General features: G+C 40.9%; 1 protein-coding gene across 1 annotated transcript in view; it reads left to right on the top strand.

Annotated features, from left to right (window-relative positions):
• Window positions 1-18,080, top strand: part of ptbp2b (polypyrimidine tract binding protein 2b) — a 68,915-nt gene that overhangs the window by 12,036 nt on the left and 38,799 nt on the right. Inside the window, exons 2-5 of the mRNA XM_060944302.1 lie at window positions 302-332; window positions 1,745-1,805; window positions 5,535-5,707; window positions 5,820-5,963. Of these exons, the coding sequence (XP_060800285.1) occupies window positions 302-332; window positions 1,745-1,805; window positions 5,535-5,707; window positions 5,820-5,963 (409 nt within the window). The remainder of the gene's footprint in view (window positions 1-301; window positions 333-1,744; window positions 1,806-5,534; window positions 5,708-5,819; window positions 5,964-18,080) is intronic.

Genomic DNA, 18,080 nt, shown 5'->3' with positions numbered 1-18,080 from the left:
TAAAGTGGCTGGTGAGTGAATATTTGGAGTTTTGCCCTACCCATGACTACTTTGGCTTTACTTGTAACCAGTTTATTCGTTATTCAGCCTTTAGCTGGTCAACAAGTTAACTTGCTAAACTGTTAGGCTACGTAATCCGTTAATTCATGTTATCAGTTTTTGTAATCACTCTTATAATCCATGACAGTACAACATGTAATTCTAGTCTTCTGGTTTACTGAAAGATTGTCATGATTCAGATGGATAGACAGACCATTGTGACCATATATCCATAATATTTGTTTTTTCTTTCTCTCTTCAGCATCACTAGTGATGTTGCAGTTGGTGTAAAGGTGAGCTACCATGTTACACATTTTTACGATTTAAATGAATACCTAAAGGGACCTAGTGTAATGGTTTAATGGATTAGATGTTTGATATTTTCAGTAAAATACAATGTATTTGATGCATGCGTCCAATAATAGCATTTATTTTTTACGCGGTCGTTTCCATCAAATCGTGCGCTTTGATTGGCTCGCGAGTGGTCCGGAATCCTACGATCCGGACCCCGGTTACGGACCTTTGGCGACTCGGTTGTTCACAACGACGACAAATATGGAAGCAATTTTTTGTCAATGTTTATTTTCGCATTTCTCAGGAGAATAGCATTAATTTTACAGCATGGATAGCGATAACGACAGTGTTCACAGTAAAAGCGAGTTTTACTACCCTGAGGAAGAAGGAATAAAAGAAAACATTTCAGGAGAAAGCCGAAAATGAGCTTGTAGCAGGTTTGTTCTAAATATGGATTCCCTTTCGGGCGCTCTCGTTTTCTGTTAGAATTTGGTAAAGGAAAAAAATAAATATATTATTTACCAGCTTAAGGTCTGTCCGTATCGTGAAATACCGTGACCTCGGCCCAGAGGCCTCAGTCAATATTTTCAAGACCTTGGTCACAGTATTTCATGAAATGGACCGACCTTTAGCTGGTAAATTTTTATATATATATATATATATATATATATATATATATATATATATATATATATATTTTCGCGGTCCGGTTTCCATCAAATCCTGCACTCTGATTGGCTGGCGAGCGGGTCCGTATCGGATACAGACCCCGGATACGGATCTCTGGCGACTCACTCGTTCACAACAAACATCGTAGCAATTTTTGTCAACGTTTATTTTCGCATTTCTCAGGAGAATAGCATTAATTTTACAGCATGGATAGCGATGACAGTGTTCACAGCGAAAGTGAGTTTTACTACCCTGAGGAAGAAGAAATAAAAGAAAACATTTCAGGAGAAAGCTAAACACCTCTTAACTGTTGCTAACGCCAAGCAAAAACATGGCTGAATCCTGAATGACTCGATTTTGTATAAATAGGGGACTACATGGGTGGCAGAATGTAGTCCCCTCCGCCATGGAAGTGCACTTGTATACCGAGGTGGAATCAATTTGCATGACAGCTGTGAATGAGGATTCAAAATGGTGGCTCGGCTCGGTTTTCCCTTTCAGGCGCTCTCGTTTTCTGTTAGAATTTGGTAAAGAAAAAAATGAATATATTATGTACCAGCTTAAGGTCGGTCCGTATAGTGAAATACCGTGACCTTGGCCTTGAATACTGACCGAGGCCCTCTCAAGACCTCGGTCACGGTATTTCACGATACGGACCTCCCAGCTGGTAAATGATAGATATTTCTTTTAAGTTGGCATATTGATGTGTTTGTTTTTTTTTTTTTTTTCTTTCCCCCTTTAGAGAAGTTCAGATGATTTGCTTTCTGGCAGTCTTTACAGCAGTTCAAACACTTCAGTTAAGGGTAAGTGTAAAAAGCAGTCTTTATTGAGTAACATGGTAACATCAGTTTAATACAGGTGCTCCCAAATGCTTCGTGCAAATGACCCTAATTTGACACAACACCTATTTCTGCACCTCCAAGCCTTGACCACCCGTAACCTTATATATTACATACACAAGTCTTTTACTGGGAAATAAACCACTTGTATTTTTCATGCGATCTACATCTGGGACACGGAGAACCAAAACCGTGAGACACATCTCTGTCCTTGACTTGCAAGTGACGTCAAAGCAAAATAGAAACCCGGATGTCGGCCATGTTGGTGGATATACAAATGCGGTGTCAAGCAACATTCCATACAAAACATAGTCACATGTGCGCATCTTTGTTTTTTCGTTTTGTTCTTTTAGCGCTGCCGTATCTTTGTGCTGTATATGGTTGTGGTCACAGCAGTACTCGTGACCGTGGCACGTTCCGATTTTTTTAGAATTCCGTCCGCGATTCGGAAAGAGGAAACTCTGAGGCTTAGTACGGGGAGGACACGAGGGAATCAGGACACTTCGTCCAATTACCATTTCGTCCAATAGTTAAGACAATCCATCCAAAGCCTTTTTCAGATGCACTATCAATTATTTTATGTTTCAGATATTCCGGTATTCATGCATGAAAGCCCCGCGAGAGTGCTCCTCTGCGCCTAAAGGTTTAACATGATCCAGCCGGCTTTAAAAATTAATAACTTGGCCAACGGAGCTCGCAGCAAAACCAAATTCTACAGGCACCTCCCCCTTGGAAAGAGCATGGTCTTGGGTCGGTAGGACCGCGCCTCGGCCCGGGATTCGCGTACAAAGCCCACACGAGAGCGCTGCTCGGCGCCTAAAGGTTTAACACGATCCATACTATGGCACTCATTTGCTTTACAAAAATGTGTTTTGCTTTGTTCAAACTCCATTGAGAATTACTCTTTTTTTTTTTTTTTTTTGAGCAAATAAATACCTGAAATATAAAATAACTGAGTGTGTATGAAAAAGGCTTTGGATGAAGTGGTCATGGGAGAAAATGACCTGTATTCGTACTCTGTGGTCGGTAGAAATGTCTTATCTTCAGAAAAGCCTGACTCTCTTTTAAATAATACGGGTCAAAACCACATCTGTCTTCGCTCTATTGTTCAAATCTTGGCAATACTGAGAGAATTCAGCATTGTTTACTGACACGCTTTCGGCGGCTGCCATTCTAGTTGCTTTGTGTATCCACCATCATGGTGGACGCTCATGACGTAGCACGTTTTGATCACGTGGTTGCAAGTCATCTATGTGTCACTCATGAGGAAGTCGATGAATTGTTTAGATAAATTTGGGTACTTTTGTGAATGTGGCTATCTAATAAAAAGAAAATCACATGTTTGCTTGAAGATAAAGTTTATCTTGAAGATAAAGAATCAGAATTTGTCATTCTACCAAGTACAACAAAATTTAAAAGCTAACCTTAAAGTGCAAGGCCACATAGGAATAGAACAGACATTAAAAAAAAAAAACCCACCCACATAAAATTGAGCAGTACCCAAAACATAGAACACACACAACATGCATTAAAAAAAAAAAATAAAGTGCATATTGCATTTGTTATTATTGCACTATTGAGGTGGATAACTAATAATGGATAATAAATAATATGGAACGGTCAACAAGGAGTGGGGTTCGTGCTTGCTTGCGCATCTCCCATAACCCGGGACGGAACAGTACCGTCACGTATTTTAATGTGGTGTCATGTATTTTCTTATATTTGCCTTCCTGGTTTTTATATGCTGTTCCCTCCCATGTATAACAAGTGTTCCATCCTGCAATACCATTTTTGTGATATTTACATAATATATATTTTTTTTTCACGGTGCGGTTTCCATCAAATCCTGCGCTCCGATTGGCTGGCGAGCGGGTCCGTATCCTACGGTACGGACCTCTGGCGACTTGCTCGTTCACAACAAACATAGTAGCGTTTTTTTTTTTTTGGTCAACGTTTATTTATTTATTTTTTAAAGTAAGATTATCAAAAATCTTAAATTTTTGCCAGCATTTCTCAGGAGAATAGCGTTAATTTTACAGCATGGATAGCGATAACAGTGTTCACAGCGAAAGCGAGTTTTACTACCCTGAGGAAGAAGAAATGAAAAACATTTCAGGAGAAAGCTAAAAACCTCTAACTTGCTAACGCCGAGCAAAAACATGGCTGAATCCTGAATGACTCAATTTTGTATAAATAGGGGACTGCATAGGCGGCAAAATGTAGTCCCCCCCCCCCCGCCATGGAAGTGCACTTGTATACCGAGGAGGAAGCAATTTGCATTACAGCCGTGAATGAGGATTCAAAATGGCGGCTCGCCTTGGCTCAGATTTCCCTTTCGGGTGCTCTCGTTTTCTGTTAGTTTGGTAAAGAAAAAATTGACCAGCTTAAGGTCAGTCCGTATGGTGAAATACCGTGACCTCGGCCCTGAATACTGACCTCGGCCCAGAGGGCCTCACTCAGTACTTTCAAGACCTCGGTCACGGTATTTCACGATATGGACCTCCCAGCTGGTAAATAACGTGTATCTCACCTTTTTTGTTCCAGTTTCACAGAGACATCAGTCACGTCCACCATTTTATTAATCGGCACTTGGATTAGTCATCCTGCCTTTATAGATGAACCCCTCACGTTTGATTAAATAAAGTTAGAAGAAAAACAAAATGTATTTAGTTGTTTTATTGTCAAGACGTATAACTTAACTATTTATTCATCTATTTTACAATTTCTTGTCTCTTCCCCTACCTCTCCCTTTTCATTTCTTCAGCTACCATTGTATACATTTCAAGTTTTTTTTTTTTGAATCTGTGCTTCTGTTTTATGACATCAGTGTGAAACCACATTTTACATTCATTGCACATTAAAATACAAATCTGAATCTTCTGGTAGCTTACAACTACAGTAAAGCCTTTCCGCCACACTGGGTTTCTTTGTGATGTCACGCCGAGGTATATTCCGTAATTGGAGTTCAGGGCTTTTAGATCAATTTTGATAGAAAATATCGTGAATATAACGTTAATACAATGTGACGGGATATAATAATACTGGATAATCAAAGAAGACATGACGGTGATGTGTGTGAGTAGAAGATGTTAAGTATGAAACCCCTGAATATTTAGAAAACGTAACGTTATTGTAACGTCCCGTTCCGGGTTATGGGAGACACGCTTGCTTGCATTCAGCAGGGTTATGGCTCAAGGGATAAGTGTTCTTGAGTAAACTTAAGTAATGTCCTTTATGTATGTGTAAGGTTAGTGATTATAAACCAAAGGGCTTACTTAACAGTCTGCTGGGAAGCGTTGTTGTGTTATACAAAGCACAGGGCCCGGGTTTACGTGTGCAGAAGCTCTAGCACCATGACTATCATGATTTACACCCTTGCTGCATATCTTATTTACATTCAGAATATTTAAAATGATATTCAGTAGACTGCATTTCTGGATGTCACGCACCCTTTGAAGCGTGATAAATTTTTAAATATAATGCATTTATCAGAGCCAAAATTGAGACAGTCTTTAAATTGCGGACTTTAACCAGCACACTAACTTGGCATGTGCCTACAGTGCAATGAAACACTGAATGCATAAACACAGATGCACCGCTTGATTAAAATGTCTGAAAGTCAGAGGTCTAGAAGTTACATCCTGTAATCTGTGGAAAGAGCCCATGATTTAACAAAGTCTTGCCTTTTCACAGCTAATGGAAGTGACAGCAAAAAATTAAGAGTGGAGGACGGCATGGACATCCCGCCCTCGAGAGTCATTCACATTCGTAAACTTCCGAACGAGGTTTCTGAGACGGAAGTCATTGCCCTGGGGTTGCCTTTTGGGAAAGTTACCAATATCCTGATGCTGAAAGGCAAAAATCAGGTGTGAGGACAGAATTAGATTTTTATTTTTGAAATTAAATGAGTCTGTCTGTACAGTTCTTTCAAGCTTTTGCTCACCATATTTACGATTAAGTATTTCTTCTTTCCACAAGGCATTTTTGGAGCTCGGGACTGAGGAAGCTGCGATTACCATGGTGAACTATTACACAGCAGTGACTCCTCAAGTGCGAAATGTTCCTGTGTGCATCCAGTACTCCAACCACAAAGAGCTCAAAACGGACAGTGCGCTCAATCAGGTTAGCAAACCAGTCGTTCCAGTATGCTTCGTGTCCACACTTTCAGCTGGAAAAGGACGTAAGGTTTGAATTCTGGGAATGTTAACAAAACATTTTGGGTGGATACAGATTTTTAATGTGCATGGTCACATAAATCTTTATCCACCCAAAATGTTTTCCTAGTTTTTCTTGAGATAAATAAGTAATTTTTAAAAACATTATTTTTAATTTTTTTAAATCAAACCAATTGACTTCTATTTCAGCGCATCTTCTTGCTTGGGTTATTACAAGCCAGCAGCGGTCAAATGAAAATAAAATTACTCTACGGGGAAGGAAAAAAGCTTTCTTGAAAATTATGATGCATAGAATGAGATGTAATTGTTTTTCCCCTCTTTTTGATCTGGGAAAAGCACGTAATAGAACAACTGCTAATTAAGTATTGCTCCCACTGACTATGTTCCATCTCTTCTCATCTGATGGTCTTTCCCCCCCCCCCCGACCTCCCACTCACATAAGGGTGAACACGACTAGGAACCTGATGCACACCACTTGTTTTTAATTAGCCAGGCTTGAAAACGGTCGTTCCGTTTGTTTTCACCCTGCTAGTACCCACCATTGATTTGATGTTTCCTTATTAAGCAGAGGGGTCGTCTTGAGCTGATGGTGTAATTAAAAAAAAAAAAGACTTTCCAAGATGTCTTAAATGTTCATCTTTTTGCCTCCGAGACGTGCTCCTGTCTGCGGTTTAAATATTGCTCGGTTGCTTGCATCACTGCACATGGACGGAGGGAACGGTTTGATCTGCTGTACGCACATTTTTCATTTGGGAAGCAACAGCACAAAACTTGTTCCAGGACAACTGAAATGCCCACTCGATGGCACTTGAGACTCCTCCGCTGTCGTCACTGCTCCAAACATGTGCCTTTCAAACTCTGGATGATTTTGTTCAAGTTTGAAACTATGAATACTGTTGTAAAACGCACTGTAATAGTTGAAAGTAATGTCAGGCGATACACTTTAACGAGGCGGTATTAAAAATAGTTTCCTTTGGCAGCAGTTCTCCAGTAGTCTGCAGCAAAACTGACCTGGCAACACTGCGATGTTCTGAAGTCTGCTCAGCTCGCAGCCCTCTCAAAGCAACTCCGCGCTCCCTAACAGTACAGTGTATTTGAGAAAGACTGAGCTCTTTTTAAGTATATTGACAACTGTATGTACCGCAGTTCTGAGGTGATTTTTGTTTAGTTCGTGTCATTTGAAGTATACCACTCGCCTTGGATCTGCTGTTGCTGCCAAACACAGCCCTGATCACAGTTCATCAGTTTACTACGAAAGTGTGCTGGACTAGGATTGCGAAAGCATGTGTGATGTGCAAGTTGTGTTGTGCCCCCTAACTGTCGCTGACTGACGGTAGTATCGCCTGAGGTTTTCAGGACGGGAAAGGTGGTGTGGCCTGACGCATTTGATAAATATATTTTTTTCACGGTGCGGTTTCCATCAAATCCTGTGCTCCGATTGGCTGGCGAGCAGGTCCGTATCCTACGATATGGACCCCGGTTATGGACCTCTGGCGACTCACTCGTTCACAACAACAGCAAACATAGAATTATTTGTCAACATGTATCTTTTTTTTTTTTTTTTTTATAAGATTATCAAAAATCTTAAATTTTGCCAGCATTTCTCAGGAGAATAGCATTAATTTTACATCATGGAGAGTGATAATGACAGTGTTTACAGTGAAAGAGTTTTACTACCCTGAGGAAGAAGAAATAAAATAAAACATTTCAGGAGAAAGCTAAAAACCTCTAACTGTTGCTAACGCTGAGCAAAAACATGGCTGAATCCTGAATGACTCTGATTTGTATAAATAGGAGACTACATAGGCGGCAAAATGTAGTTTTTTTTCCCCCCCCTGCCATGGAAGTGCACTTGTATACCGAGGAGGAAGCCATTTGCATTGCAACCGTGAATGAGGATTCAAAATAGCATTTTGAATTATAACTTGCTAACGCCAAGCAAAAACATGGCTGAATCCTGAATGACGCAATTTTGTATAAATAGGGGACTACATAGGCGGCAAAATGTAGTGTCCCCCCCCCCCCCCCCCCCCCCCCCCATGGAAGTGCACTTGTATACTGAGGGGGAAGCCATTTGCATTACAGCCGTGAATGAGGATTCAAAATGGCGGCTCACCTTGGCTCAGATTTCCCTTTCGGGCGCTCTCGTTTTCTGTTAGAATTTGGTAAAGAGAAAAATATTATTTACCAGCTTAAGGTCGGTCCGTATGGTGAAATACCGTGACCTCGGCCTTGAATACTGACCTCGGCCCAGAGGGCCTTGCTCAGTACTTTCAAGACCTTGATCATGGTATTTAATGATACGGACCTCCCAGCTGGTAAACTATTTATTTATTTATTTATTTATTTATTTATTTATTATATCTACACTTGCCAGCGACATTTCACTATACGGACCGACCTTAAGCTGGTAAATAATATTTATTTTTTTTCTTTACCAAATTCTAACAGAAAATGAGAGCGCCCGAAAGGGAAACCATATTTAGAACAAACCTGCTACAAGCTCGTCAAAAACCTGTTTGACAAACTGCATCAGCTCAGAATTTTTAGGTTTCGACAGAACATCGAGGTTGTCGGTCGTCTTTTTTTCTTGTATTTTCTGCCCTTTGCTTCTCAGTAAACTGCTGGATTTGCTTGCCGTTAGCAACAGTTACAGGTTTTCAGCTTTCTCCTGAAATGTTTTCTTTTATTTCGTCTTCCTCAGGGTAGTAAAACTTGCTTTCGCTGTGAACGCTGTCGTTATCGCTATCCATGCTGTAAAAGTAATGCTATTATACTGAGAAATGCGAAAATAAATGTTGCTGCTACTGTGTTTGTTGTTGTGAACGAGCGAGTCGCCAAAGGCCTGTAACCGGAGTCCGGATCGTAGGATTTCAGACTGCTCGCGAGCCAATCAAAGCACATGATTTGATGGAAACCGGACTACGAAAAAAATTAACAATTATATGCTGAAGGCGAGGTGAACAATTGTTCACGGAGCCTGAGATGGATAATTGTTTTGGTATAAATACACTGGGGGTTGTTTAAAGAAAAACAAACAAAACAAAAAACCCTGTAAAAATAATTTATTTCAGTCTTCAAACGCGGCATGCAAATGTAATGCGCACAGACTTGTCACTTATCTACGCCGAGTTACAATTGCTTTGTTTTGAAATCGATAAATCACAATTCCACCTTCCGTTCGAATAGTTTTAGACCAAACTTCGCAGCATCATTAGTGCTTTTAGGAACAGCATTTCCTTTCAGAATTTCGAGTTCTTCCTCACTTATGGTGAAGAAGTGCTTGGCAGCCATTTTGCTGAGTCATTGGAGAGATTGAAAAATGGTCTGAATCTCTCGACCAGTCAGCGCATGCGATTTTTTTTTTTCTATAATCGCCTCGGTATTTATATGAATAATAATTATCTTTTGCCAAGGTCAGGAATACTCTCAAAACTGAAGTCAGAAATAAATGTAATGATTTAGTGGCTGGGAGCATGGTGGTGTAGTGGTGAGCACTGTCTCCTCACAGCAAGACTGTTCTGGGTTCAAACCCAGCAGCCGGCGAGGGCCTTTCTGTGCGGAGTTTGCATGTTCTCCCCGTGTCCGCGTGGGTTTCCTCTGGGTGCTCCGGTTTCCCCCACAGTCCAAAGCCATGCAGGTTAGGTTAACTGGTGGCTCTAAATTGACCGCAAGTGTGAATGTGAGTGTGAATGGTTGTCTGTTGCCCCTTTTCCACCAAAGCAGTTCCAGGGCTGGTTCGGGGCCAGTGCTTAGTTTGGAACCGGGTTTTCTGTTTCCACTGACAAAGAACTGGCTCTGGGGCCAGAAAAACTGGTTCCAGGCTAGCACCAACACTCTGCTGGGCCAGAGGAAAGAACTGCTTACGTCAGCGGGGGGCAGGGCTCGAAATTAACTTTTTTTCTTTGTGTCCCCCAGTGGTCCCGAATTCTGTGTTGTATTGTCCCGAATGGAAGCAATAGTGTCCCCATTTTTTTTCCTCTCTGAAATAACCAGTGGTTAATATTATCATATGAAGTTACTATTATATTTGTAACTATGCGATTTTGAACCCTTTATATCATTTTTACAATAAGTCACAAGACACAAGCGACACATGTCCTATACATCATCTACTTCAAAATTACAGTTACTGCATTTTCAGTTTATTAAACTTTGGCGATCTCGCTGTATGAATAGATACCCGTTTATTTAAAGGGGCCAACTAGCTCATTCAGAAAATGTTTCAACTCCCTACATCTGCAGTACACTTTAGTTGAAAATAAGACCCCTTTTATGTTCATTTCATCTACTTATACCTTGAATATCTGTTGGCACTTGTAAGGCCAACTTATCATTTTCACCATTACCGTTATCCATTTTTATGAACTTTCCGTTATCCATTACCGTTATCCATGTTTATGAACTTTCCGTTATCCATTTTTATGAACTTTCCGTTATCCATTACCGTTATCCATTTTTATGAACTTTCCGTTATCCATTACCGTTATCCATTTTTATGAACTTTCCGTTATCCATTACCGTTATCCATTTTTATGAACTTTCCGTTATCCATTACCGTTATCCATTTTAATGAACTTTCCGTTATCCATTACCGTTATCCATTTTTATGAACTTTCCGTTATCCATTTTTATGAACTTTCCGTTATCCATTTTATGAACTTTCGCTGCCGAAACGTGGGTGCAAATGTTAGCACCATCAGCATAGTGCCAGCAGGTCCGAGCCTAGTTGTGCTGCTGACTGACTAAACTTTCTGAACTAGAAAGACACCAAGAAAACTCACTTATTCTGTTGAACGGTATCTTCCGTCAATATCACCCACATCATTCCTGTTATATTTTATAACGTGTCTAACAGTGTTCATTCAGTTGCTCGCGTTGCCTGCAGACCAGGCGATGACACTTTGGATCCTGAAGGTCCCGGAGACGTTATGTCTGGGCTTTCAGTTTCTTCCCCGCGGTCGGTCCGCTTCAACCACTTCAGCATTTTTGTTCTGGCAAGAGTCGGCGCAGCGTGTGCGCTAGCAATTCCATTCCAAGTCCATATAATGCGGACTCCGGCCGAAGATTCTAGAACAGAATGCGCTGCTCTGTAGCCTACGGATGCAGGTGCATCGAAAGTGTAGCTACTATGTATTTTTCGCTGTTAACGTTTTAAAATTAAAATTGACAAATTAGGTGAATGTCTACGTATGTGTTACGGCTTTGTAAATAATATTAATGTAGAACTTTTTTTTCTAGATCTATTTTTTTCCATTGTCCCGGGATTGTCCCAGATATGATAATTTTGTGTCCCGATGACATTTTTTATGGTCCCCGGGATGTCGGGACACCGTTAGTTTCGAGCGCTGGCGGGGGGGCGGAGTTGTTAAGACCAACAACAATAAGAAGACCGCGAAAGATCGCCATTTTTAAGCGGCGAGAAGCAGCAGCTGTACAAACGCGAAGTCATCCATTATTATTATTATTGTTGTTGCCGCTTCTTCCGTGGTGTTTTTGCTTTGATATTTGCGCCAAGGTTTATGTAAACGTAGCGCCGTAACTTCTGTATACAGCGACGTAATGACGTGGATCCGCTTAGCACCGCGAGCGATGGAAAAGCAAACTGGTTCTCAGCTAGCTCGCAAGTTGAACGAGTTGTGAACCAGCACCAGCACTGGCTCCGAACCAGCCCTGGAACTGATTTGGTGGAAAAGGGGTATGTGTCTATGTGTCAGCCCTGTGATGACCTGGCGACTTGTCCAGGGTGTACCCCGCCTTTCGCCCGTAGTCAGCTGGGATAGGCTGCAGCTTGCCTGCGACCCTGTAGAACAGGATAAAGCGGCTAGAGATAATGGCTGGATGGAGTTAGTGGCTATAACTAAGCTCACTCTGAAATTTAAATACAATCGTAGAGCTCTTTTCCAAAATGCTATAAATCCATTTTGATTGTTTTCAGAAAAATGACATTTATTTACCCAGACCCATAAATTTTGTAAATATTTAATTTATCCTGTTATAATAGATAGTTGGTTCAGTCTGAACATTTTCAGCAATAATTGACAAATCTAACAATGTTATTGATTATAAAGCCAAAGTTTATTATATATTTTTTCAAAACACTATAAATCTTTTTTTCTGTCTTTCTGTTTTTAAAAACAAGAAAACATGCTGTAGATATATAATATCAGGAACTTTCATCATACAATTTATAATATCAAATAAATTATATCAGCACTTAAATAACATTCATTCATTTATGTTTAATCTTGTGTTTTAAGACTGTCCACCACAGAAAACAACTAACTAAATAACACATGGCCAGTTAGTTCAATTTTTTAAATGCAATCCATTCAAAGTGCCACCTTAAATAGCATGACAAAACCACTAATTAAATAACAATAATCAGCCTGCCACCAGAATAGCGAATTTCCTTAGTTTGCTCTTGTTCATGGTTATCTTTGTTTAAACGACGTCTTCTACCACCTGGTGTAGGTCTCACAGGTTCTTCAGAACCATCAAAAGTATTCACAACCACCATTTGCAAAAGTTATTTGTGCTCAAGAAGCTACACTAGCAAACAAAAGTCCTCGCTTCAGGGCGCTGCCATGTGGGATAGTATAGAAGGCTGACTGAACTCTGATTGGTCTAGAGGAAATGTCGCACGCAGCCAAAAAACGGGTGTAGCGCCTATCGCGTTTTGGAGAGAAACTACAATTTGCAGCACATATAAACAAGGAAATATAGCGATTTGGCATGAAATATTCATGGAGCAGTGAATAGGCTCAGTACACAGCAGAATAGCGTGACGAACTCGTGTGGTTTTTTTTTTTTTTTTAAATTTGGCATTTATTGCCTTTTGGAAAAGAGCTCTTCAATTATATAAATTACACATGCGTGTGCTCTGTGGTGAACAACAGCGGAGGTTGCCACCTATTGTTGAATTATTTCAGTTCAGTGATTAAGACATTGGACATCTGATTGTAAGGTTGAGTTCAAATCCCGGAACTGCCAAGCTGCCACTGCTGGGCCCTTGAACAACCCTCATTTTTTTTTTTTAAATGAGAGTATCACTCTGGATAAGGATGTCTGCCAACTGCCATAAATGTATGCTGAAGTTCCCCTGAATATCAGCATCTGCAAAATGTTAAAGTTTAAACCTCCATGTTTTCTGAGCAAAGACGTTTGTAGCTTTATCTGTTTGGCAGTACAGACAAGGGAAGCTAAGATACAGAGGATGTTTTGCTGCTCTGCTTCAGTTCGACAGCAGGTTATTAAGGTTTGTATAGGGTAGAAAATGGGTAAAAAGGAAACCTATATGATGGAATAGAATATACTTTATTTGTCAGTTTTGAAGCTACAGACAGCGTTTTTTCCTACAGATGTTTAAATCGGCTGGATTGATAGCCGTTGCGATAGTTGGAACGGATCATCGCTTGTCCCAAGCCTATACTGGAGCCAGCTCCTCCAGGAATAGACGCTCTGCACCTACGTCATCAAGTCGTGACATTTGTGTACAACGCCATGCTGGATGGCAGAATGAATGGAGCAGCAGCTCCGTCATAAATAATGAAGCGCACATTGTTTATTTTGCATGAATAAACTAATTTTAATACTTTTATTCTAGTGACGATTGCTTTCAATCTGCATTGGAAAACATATTGGCGCTAGTCAGTGACTTGCTTAGAGACTGCACTGGTGGTATAATTTGTAAACATTGCAAATAAATTGTAAGTATGAAGTTTGATTATTTGAGTTCATTTCTGAGTTTGCTAGCCGTCACTTCTTTCGCGAGCAGCTTAGCTGCTTTCTGATATGAAATGGTAGATAATGCTAATGTTGATCTGATTTTAGAAGAGATTTTTGATGCTCATACATGTGAGGAGTGGAAAATTAAACGAGGGCAGAATAACGAAGCTTTTAATTTAGAAGTCAGTGGAAGGGGGTTCTGTTTAGCAATCTTGGTACAGTAAGATCCTGTGTGTGTTTTTTTTAGATTAGAATGATAAAGTTAGCTATTCAGAATTCTGCAAGCTATAAAAATATTGTGCACAGATAAAACCAAGATGAACAATAGCTTATTTTGATTGTTAGAGATGGGTTTTGAGTCATGGGGAAGTCCAGTGTTGAGGTTAGAAGCACAAGAAAATAAACAGACAAAATGTGTTACCCAGTTCTGAGGTAACTTCTATTTTCTGATTTCACAAATCAGCACTGTCAAATCATGATTAATGTCCAGCGTTTTTATAACTTGTGGAATTCTGAGTAGTTATCTGCAAACAAACTTTACCGAGCCAGATTAGAAAGCTTCTGAAAGGGATGTAATTGCAACCGCACATCTCTAGCTTGCATGGCTCTGAGATATTTAGCGATTAAATAACAACCTCTTTTTCATCGTGGAGCCCAGAGGGTTAAATTGAATTGTAAACAAAACAGCTGATGAGCCTCTTACTGCCGATGAAGCGTTCACTGCGTAGCCGTGTATACACAGTAGGCGTCCAATCTTTGCGATTTATCGTTGCAATCCACTTCTCCTCTCAAGCTCAACTGGTGCAGCTGGAATCCTGTTGGAAGACAGCCTACAGTATGACTTGATCCATCAGCACAACTGTGACCCCCAACAGCACAGCATGAATTTATCATGGGTTGGGTTTTTTTTTTTTTTGTCACACAATCCAGCCGCTGTTTGTTTCCACCCAGCATTTGATAAATGCATCATGTCACATCATCCGTACTCTCCATAGAACTTTAAACCCTTGCTTCGAGTATTGGTTACTACTATTGTGAGGCAAGTTTTATTTGATGTAGTCTGAGCACTGATTAACAGATTATTGCTGAATTAACACTGATCTTGTTTGTAAATCTTTTTTTTTTTTTTTTTAAACATTAACACAAGTGTTTTGGACTTTGATGAGGCAACTATTCAAAACTAGAAAGTCTACAGGGTTCACCACTTTTTCAAAAATAAAAGGTGGAGGGGGCGGGGCCCCGGGGGGGGGCAGGGGGACAAAGTCCCCCTGAAGCTGATTGACTTTGGGCTTTTTTTTTTTTTGACAGTGAAACTGGCCAATAAATGGGTAGGAAATGCTAAGTCATTTGTTAAAATCATTTTACAAAAAATTAACATGTTCTTACTGTACATCGTTGTCAATGTGAGGCTCATTTGACATTTCAGTTGAGACTGATGCTCCTGTTGCGCATCCCTGAATTAATTATTTTTGTGTGTGAAATAAATGAACTTCCATGCATAAACAAAATACCTAATTATAATATATGCGTACATTTTTTACAATACACACAATGTTAATTGGGTGAAACCACTCCAATCCATGCACGAGCTGGTGCGCGTACCCGAGACTGGCACTACAAAGCCACCCCGGCCTCCGTAGTTCGGATCCTTTGACCCAGGAACCCGGAAGTCCTGCAGTAAACAGCCACGGTGAAGCAACGGGGGAAAATGCAGCTCTCACTTACACAATCACAGATACGTAAAATAAAAGACCTGAACTTAACTAGTGTGTGTGTGTGCAGTTATATGATGACTGTAACCGTGTATGGTCAGAAAAGACAATAGATAAATGTAACCGTTGCACAATAGCGCTACAAACACCCACAAGGTTATTTAGCTGCTGGCTAGCTGCAGCTTGTAGCTTCCAGCATTACTATGTGTCAGTATGGTGTAATGTGGTGCAGTGAAGTGTAATGTAGGGATAGACCTGTATGCATTCGTTTAATGGTCTTCTGTGTTATATTATGAATATGTAACGATTTTTGTGTATACTGATGAAGTTGCATTTTATTCTCCCCCCCCCCCCCCCCCCCCCTTTTTTTTTTTTTTTGGCCAAGGGAAGGGTGGCGGGCCAGTATTATAACGTGGCGGTGCGCCACTTTAAAAGCCCCCGTGGAGAGCACTGGTCTAATATTTATGCTTAAATAAATATCGGACCACACAAGGCAATATACAATTTTAAATCTATGTATCTTGCATTAGTGTTAGAACAAATATAAAGTAGTACAATCTCAGGGGGAAAAAGGAACTGATTATAATTTAAAAGCACATGACAGGACCCATAACTGATGTCTTTTGGTGTGAATCAGTGGTTACACAAATGTTGCTTACTGTTCCAAAAGGAGTAGTGACAGTTCAGTTGAGGACATGAGAAGTGGATAAGGATATCGTGTATCCAGACATGCTATTTGGTCACGGATCTGCGAAAATTCGCGGATTTGAATAAATTTTTGAAAATTTTGTGAAATGCCAAAATACTCAAATCGGGAGAGGTGTTGACTTGCGGTAAATGTGCAGACATGATTGCTTTTAGCATCCGATTCCGTGTCCCATTCCGGGTTTTACGGACTGACCTTGACTCAGATTACGCGTGTGTAACGAGGTTCGTGATTGGGAGAAAATGTGTCGAGCGTTAATAATGTAGCCAATCGGTGACAATGTATTGTAGCTCGTTCTTGCTTGTTTACAACGTGGTAACTGCATTTTGAACAATGGCAAAAATTATTGATCGAAAAGAAGAAAACCGAGCAAGGGAAGTTGATAGTGGGTGCAGAGTGAAATGGAATTGGGAATGGTGTTCAAAACCATTAAAAGTCGTTTATAGCGATAAAGAAATGGACACCACTGTGGGCGAATATTACCAGAAATTTGACGTTGCTGGTAAATGCAGGTGTGATGCAGAGACTAACTGCTGATCGTGGTTGCGTTGCCCTGGTCGACCCTATCAAAACAAAAGGACACGCTCGGAAACTGTATGAAAAGTGGTCAAATCATCAACTGCCGAGTAATTTTTTCACTTTTCGCCAGGAAGATGCACAAAAACCAGATTTGACATATGGCATTAGCCCTGTTTACTTACAGGCCTCAGAAAAGCCTGCAGCTACACGGTCTAATGCCGCTTTTCCACTACCAACGCGGCTGAGTTGGGCTGAGCCGTGCCGGGCTGAGTTGTGCTGAGTGGGGCTGTTGGAGTTGCATTTCGACTACAACCGCGCTGAACCGTGCTGGCTGGAAGTGGGTGGACACATTGGGTGGAGTTAGCGAAAGTGGGTCGACGTCACGTGATGTCGTTAGGCGGCGCAAACAGTGCCATCAGTGACCTTTTAAGCGGTAGTCTCACGACCCGGATAGTAAACAATAAACATGGAGGACATGGAGTCGTTAGTGTTGCTGGTCTTGGTGCTGTGGCTTGTTGTCACCGACAACGTCAACAGATACTGGCAAGAGCGTATAGATGAGGCGAGGCGCATAAGGCTTCAGAAATTCTCGTAATTCGTCATTATTCTTCTTCCGGGTTTACGGTGTTTACAGATCCCAGCGTGCTCGCGGGGCGTGTGTGGGCATGTGAGGACACTCCTCCTCACCAATCAGTGCGCAGGGGAGTGTCTCCTCACGCCCCTAGCCCCACTCGGCTCGGTTTAGCTCGCTTCAGCCCCACTCCAAAACCGTGCGAGTTTTGGGTGCTGAGTAGGGCTGAAGTGAGCTGAGTCATGCTGCTCTGAAGTAGTCGAAACGCGAGCCGTGTCGGGCTGAAGTGAGCTGAAAAAGGGTAGTGGAAGAGGGCCATAAGCGTCTGACACCGTTTGTGGACAGGAAAGCACATATTGAGGTAAGAAACCACTTTTTGCCGAAGTTTTTGGCACTTTCCTCTTAACTGTCAAACAGTGCAAAGAATATAATATATCCTAATTATAGAGAAAAGTTTCAAATTTAGAATGAAATGCTACTGACATTTAGATCTAGTTTTGAGTTACTTACAATTGCAAAAATCATGAAAATACCTTACTCAAGTAATTTTATGCAGATAAAACTTATTAAATATTTAGATCTACTGCAGGCTAAGTTTAACTAATCAAATGTAGTTTAGTGTACTTGTGAGTCTTCGTAATACACAATAGAACAGTTAGTGAATCTAATGCCGCTTTTCCACTACCAACGCGGCTGAGCCGTGCCGTGCTGAGTCGAGCTGAGTGGGGCTGTTGGAGTTGCATTTCGACTACAACCGCGCTGAACCGTGCTGGCTGGAAGTGGGTGGACACATTGGGTGGAGTTAGCGAAAGTGGGTGGACATCACGT

The sequence above is a fragment of the Neoarius graeffei genome, chromosome 17, assembly GCF_027579695.1.
Source record: "Neoarius graeffei isolate fNeoGra1 chromosome 17, fNeoGra1.pri, whole genome shotgun sequence".
Taxonomy (NCBI): Eukaryota; Metazoa; Chordata; class Actinopteri; order Siluriformes; family Ariidae; genus Neoarius; species Neoarius graeffei.
Note: the sequence above shows the minus strand (reverse complement) of the source record. Positions and strands in the feature narration are given on the sequence as shown.